This window comes from Halictus rubicundus, chromosome 4 (genome assembly GCF_050948215.1).
Source record: "Halictus rubicundus isolate RS-2024b chromosome 4, iyHalRubi1_principal, whole genome shotgun sequence".
Lineage (NCBI taxonomy): Eukaryota > Metazoa > Arthropoda > Insecta > Hymenoptera > Halictidae > Halictus > Halictus rubicundus.
In genome coordinates, this window is record NC_135152.1 from 6033880 (window position 1) to 6040132 (window position 6253).

Sequence of the window (6253 nt, forward strand, 5' to 3'; positions counted from 1 at the left end):
ATTTTTTTTCTCAGGAACTGTAAAACTTTTTCGTAAAATTGTTTTCGTATTTGAAAGGGCATGGTTTGAATAAGATCTCGAATTTTTTTTATTTGAATATGATTGTTCACTGCGAAGCTGCGAATGGGTTTGTGGAGGACATGTTGAGAAGGTCGATTTGTTGTGATTACTGATGAAATACAAATTTTTAGTGAATATTTTAGAACGATTTGAGAGTACTGTTACATTTTCCCCGACTTAGTAAAGTGGAAAGAAGAAGAAAGGAATTTTTATTTGCCTCTTGTATCTTATTATCTCTGAAGGAGTTGAACAGATCCTCTTATTTACTGCAAAACGGCGATTCCAAGCCTATTAAGATATTCCGAAAATGTCCGTGGCAACAGATGCGGGCAAATTATCATGCGAAACAAATTCCCCAAGGTGTCGCAGACCACAGAGCACTAAGCGCGCCGTAGAATGGTTTCTGAATCGATTTGCCGCGTGTTAGACGCAACAATCGGCCCAGCACGACGTTCGACGAGTTTTTCGATTGAATTCGATTGCGACACACGGATCCGGCGAATGGATCCGGTGACACGCGTCGAACGTGCTAAAACGAGAAGGTTAAATTGTTCCGAGGATTGCGATCGACCGCTTACCCGATGGAATTCAATTCAACATAGTTCCGGCTGGGTGCAAGCTAGTTACTGAGCTCCAGAGGGAATGTCCATCTGATACGTTCGACAACCGGCCATGCGGCTTATCAGCTCGCACCGATAATCCTAGGTAACCTGCTTTAATATCCAGGAAATGTTGTCACTTTCCTTGGCGGTCGGCGCTGATCAGGTGTTCTTGTACCTAGGCCACCACCCAAAGAATCTTAAATGAATTGCGTCGTGCCTGTACCAGGTAGAACTAAAAATTGAAGAATGACTCTAAGAACACACTAGCCTACGATAAGCTTCTGGCATTCTGCAAATCCTAATCGAATTTGCTACACTCAATTTGTTAATGTAAAAATTCGTTTAGCAACTTGGACCAGTAACTCCGTCCCCCATTTTTGGTAGACGTGGAAGTCAAAGTGTTAGATGGATTTAGGTCGTTTATACTAATATGAACATACGGACTAGATCACATTCTTCTTCGTCAGCTTCTTCAGTTTTTTATAATCCGCGAAAACTACTACTTGAAGGGGGAACAAATTGAAGTGAGCAGGAGGAAGGAAGAGCCTAAAAGTAGGCCCATTAGGGTGGGACAGTTTAAACGAGTCAGTATGTAGTATCTTATAATTTTTTCGGACCGTGAAGACAATTTGTTTACCTGCTAAGAGAAAAGTTAAAGTTGCTGAAATGAACCTTAATGAACCTAGCCAAGCGACCTGATTAAACTCTATAACACCCACACCTAGCTCAGCTTTGACATTAGCGTTGTCCTTGATCTCATCTAGAGGAGGTCCAGGCAAGCAGTCTTGACAGTAGCGTTGCCCTTGATCTCACCAAGAGGAGGTCCAGGCAAGCAGCCTCGACAGTAGCGTTGACCTTGATCTCACCTACAGGAGGTCCAGGCAAGCAACCTTGACAGTAGCGTACTGCTTGATCTCAGCTAGAGGAGGTCCAGGCTAACAGCCTTGACATTAGCGTTCCCCTTGACATGTGTCGGTGATTATAAAAGTGAAGTGAGTCAGATCTTGTATCTTGAAGATATGTAGACTTTTACGTCTGATTTGTTAAGAAAAAATAAATCTTTTCGGAATTTCCACTTACACCACTTTCACGATCACCGGCGCACATCATCTAGAGGTGGTGCAGGCTAAAACAGCCTCGGCAGTTGTTCTCGAGATCTCATCTAGTTTAGGTCCAGGCTAACAGTTAGGACAGTAACGTTGTCCTGGCACTCTCGCCAGAGAAGGTCCAAGCTAGCAGCCTTGGTACTTCCTACAGCTTTGACACAGTTTAAACGGTAGAAATGATCTGGGCCAGGTTGTAACAGTGAAATTGTAATTGCAGGCACGGTGAACGCGAACGGGGAGACGAAACGGCAGAGGACGTCGTACACCAGGTACCAGACGCTGGAGCTGGAGAAGGAGTTCCACTTCAACCGCTACCTGACGAGGCGGCGTCGGATCGAGATCGCGCACGCCCTCTGCCTGACGGAACGTCAGATCAAGATCTGGTTCCAGAATCGGCGGATGAAGTGGAAAAAGGAGCACAAGATGGCGAGCATGAACATTGTACCGTACCACATGTCGCCGTACGGCCACCCTTACCAGTTCGCGCCCCACCCAGGCCAGTTCGCTCACTTGGCCACATAGGACGAGTTCTCGCCCGCCGAGCTCGGAGCACACGCTGTCCGGTTCCCGGGGATGTACGGCGAGCAGAACTTCTAAACGGCTTTTTTCCCCCCGTGGCTCTGCAGGGTCGGGTCTTTTCGTCGTTGACGTTACGCTTGATCCGGGCCGAGCCGGGACCACTTCGCTTCCAGTAGGACACGTGGCATGACACAGGCCTCAGAACACCCGAACGATTGTCACTCGTCAACCGGAATCCTCCTTCTACCTCTTCCTTTCCGTCTCTCTTTCTTGAGCTGATATTTCCTCCCCCTCTTCGTCTTCTTCGACGTCTTCGTCGGACACTCTGAAGAACCCACCAAAGGGGTCCCAGACTTTTTGCCCCCGTCGAGCTTCGAGGCTTTCGTGGATTGACTCGTTGCCCGGCCCTCTTCCTCTTCTTCTTCTTCTTCATACCCTTTTTTCCCCATTCGAAAATCAAACGGTCTTCTGAAACCGAGATTCAATCTTAGCTATATCCTTCGATATGTGGGTTCCCTCAGCGGCAAGAAGTGTTCAATGATTCATTCAATGATTCCTGAACCTCTATCAACCAGTTGCACGATTTCGTGCGATCAAGAAGATTTGACCTTCGTCATCCTATAATTGTCTTAGTGAAAATTGTTGTCTAAATTCTTCAGCATCCCAGTTAGCATTCAGCATTCAGTTATTCTCGCCCATCATCTAACCGCTGTTGAAAAATGAGTTGGGACTATCCTCTATCTTCAGCATCTTAATCGAACATATTAAGATCCCTTTCTCCCTTCTTCCCCTAAAATCGTCCAATCTCGCGCGAGCAAGGTTCACCTGTCCCACCCTCTGTTCCTCCCGGATCCGAAAACTGTTCGAGGCCGACATTCGTTGGGGCTAGGCTGTGTCCGCGAGATTAACCACCATGGTCACAGGACTGCTCGAAGCCGAAGGGAAGCCGGGAATAGTCTGCAAGCACGCCGTGCGCCCGATTAAATGGACTGGACGCGCTCCGAGGGGCTCTCGCCGCTCGTAGATTACAAAGTACCGATGTTGAACGCCGGCGAGCAGCCACCTCAGCGGGTGAGATGAAACCGAATCATAGTAGTTTAAGGCGTAGAATTTAGCGGTCTGAGTAATTAATTAATTCGGACGACTAATTAATTAATTCTCTTGCCTGCGCACTGTTTCGCATCCTCTGCGATCACCTTCCCAACCCCCTCCCTCCTCCCTCCTCCACCGAACAAAACCAATAACCGTCTCTCCACACTTGCGGACGAAAAAGAAGAAATGGTTCGACAGACGATGCGCTGATGTACTTACTCCTTGTTTCCCTCTTCCCCACTTCCTCTTTCTCTTCTTTCGCTCGTTTTCCGAAAACGAAATAAAGAAAAATCGGAAACGCGACTTCCGTTCAGAGAGAGGGAGGATCGTCTTTCTCCTAGGCGGAGCGTCGTTTCTATGTGCACGTTAAAGTCTCCACTTCGTAGTACGTAAGGTGCCTATCAATACTCGATCTATCCTCTGCCGTTTTTCGATACCGAGGCTGCTGTGAACGTCCCGACGTCCTTCGTTCGATCGAGTCCCGCGGGAAACGATTCGACGGTGTTTCTAGGGAATAGGGGGAACGATCGACGGTGAATCAAATTGATCAAGAATCCCTGAAAATGTTCTCTTTGCAAGTGGAACTCTCTGCTCCTCTTCTTCTACCAATCCTCTGCGGTCGAGATCGTGGAGTTAATTAGCAACAAGGAATCATAAGACTTTTGTAAATAATCGCGCGCGAAGTTCAGAATTACCGCTGTTCGGGGTCAGAGATGAGCCGTTGCTCGATTAACAAATACAAAATGAAATATTAAAGTCCAGAGTCTGCTCTGTTGACCATTTAGATATGTTTGTGGTTTCAAGATTATTCAATTCTTAGAGCTTGATAGTTCCAGCGTGCTATGAAGCAACGTTCGTCTCTGCTTCAAACGGTTCATACAACCTGAAAACCCTGCATGGTGTCGTCAAATATACTCTAAACAATTCTAAACGAACGAGGAACAATTGTCTGTATCATAAACTCTCGTACTATTTCCTTTCTCTTTGAAAAATCATTATTTCCTCGTCACTTTAGAAGCGTGTTAGAGACTCGTCGGGCCGAAGCAGTCATTCTCAACTGGGAAAAATCGTCGCAGCGAGCGTAATCGTCACATTATGATTCCACAAGAGCTACGAACATTTCACGAAATAACAATACACTCGACATGGAAATCGTGCGAGAATGTGTATAGCTTTCTGTATAAAAGTCGCAGGACCTTCTCGGAAACGAAGGTTTGAGCTAGTGGCAGCCGCGCAAGCGCGTGCCACCTCGCTGCGCAGTTGCACTGCGCATCACCGCGCTATAATTCGAGCAAAGAGGAGGCAGAAGACGAGGAACCCGTCGGGGATCGAATCGAGCGGGACGTGAAGGTGTGTAAATGAATTTAGATAGTGTGTTCGCGGCGCGAGGCGCGTTAATTGGTTATCTTGTGATACGAAGTAACTGATAATGAATGGAAACGAGAAGCTAGGCCCGCGTTTATGGCGTCTGAGTCGCGCGGCACGCGAAGCAAATTCGGAAGAATACAGGGATCTAAAAACTATATAATTGATGATATCTAGTGTGAGAGTGTGGGAGAGCGAGAGAGACCGAGAGAAAGGGAGAGAGAAAAAGAGATGGGAGAGAAAGGGAGACCGAGATATCGCGACGGCGAAAGAAAAGGCGAACAAGGCGGAAAGAGAGATTTTAAGGAATAGGCTAATGTTGAAATGTACATAGCTATTGAATATACGACAACACGATATTTGAATGACGTTATTATTCGTTCGAGGCGCTAACGAACGAGCCCGGCTACTCACGGATTTATTTTTCTCGTTCTCCAACCGGTCGACAATGAGAAACAGTGTTAAAAAAATATATATTGGATTCGTTTCATGTGATAATATAATAAATCGATGTAATTGAAAAAAACGCGTAGCTGTCTTCGATCATCTACGTTCGGCGTTCCTTCGTTATCGCCTGGCACGCCTGTAGGGATATTTAAATAAAAGAATAGTGAGGATTCTAATTATTATTATTATTATTATTATTAATAATATTATTACGATGATTATTGAAAAAATTATTGATATTATCGCTATTATTCTATTGAGAGTGAGCCTGTTGCTAATGACTTGGTCCAGTGTTAATATTTGTATTTTATTTGTTTCGTTATTATTATTATTTTTTTTTTTGTTGTTCACGCCGCGTGTCGTATACAACACGTTCCGTACCTATGAATGCGAATTTCGGGTGTTTCCTTGTTCCATTGCGAGGGGAATAGAAGAGACACACATTTACATAGACTCGTACACGTACACACACACACACGCGCGCACACAGACGTGGTGGCGATCGAGAAAACCCCGCGGACGATTCTCTTCGCTCTCGATCGCGGATCGAACGCGGATCGAGGAGATAGGGGCCGGGTCTCTCAACGCGAATGAAAGAAAAATAGCTGTTTTACTCGTCAGGTGCGAAGGATGCGTTCTCCACTTTAAATTAAGCTCAAGTATTACGTTCGTGTAGCGTCAAACTCAAATGTTACTTCATTCCATGTAATATACGTAATAGTCTAACTAAAATACCTACTTATTACATCTACGTAACCTAGAGCACCGTACGCGTAAGGTCGTATAATTATATAATTTAAATTGTAATTATTAAATGGTATGACGTACAGAATCACACGGCTGGACTATCATTTCCTGAAATCCTCCCCGCAAACCAACAAATATTATTCATGATCTCATTAATGTCACTTCAATGCAATTTTATATTTTCTTCTTTAAAAATACTTCGTTGTTTATTCACTGATATTTAAGGAAGATACAATCCGAAAAATCTAGAGACTGCACAATTTTTATTTAGCATTTCGTTTGATCTCTGTAATGTTTCTTGAAGAATGAAACATT

The 6253-nt window shown here is 44.9% G+C and overlaps 1 protein-coding gene across 1 annotated transcript in view; it reads left to right on the top strand.

Annotated features, from left to right (window-relative positions):
• LOC143353259 (uncharacterized) overlaps positions 1-6038 on the top strand; it is a 55407-nt gene extending 49369 nt beyond the window's left edge. Inside the window, exon 2 of the mRNA XM_076786439.1 lies at positions 1986-6038. Coding sequence (XP_076642554.1) covers positions 1986-2290 — 305 coding nt within the window. The 3' untranslated portion in view covers positions 2291-6038. The remainder of the gene's footprint in view (positions 1-1985) is intronic.
• Positions 6039-6253: the final 215 nt, after the last annotated feature.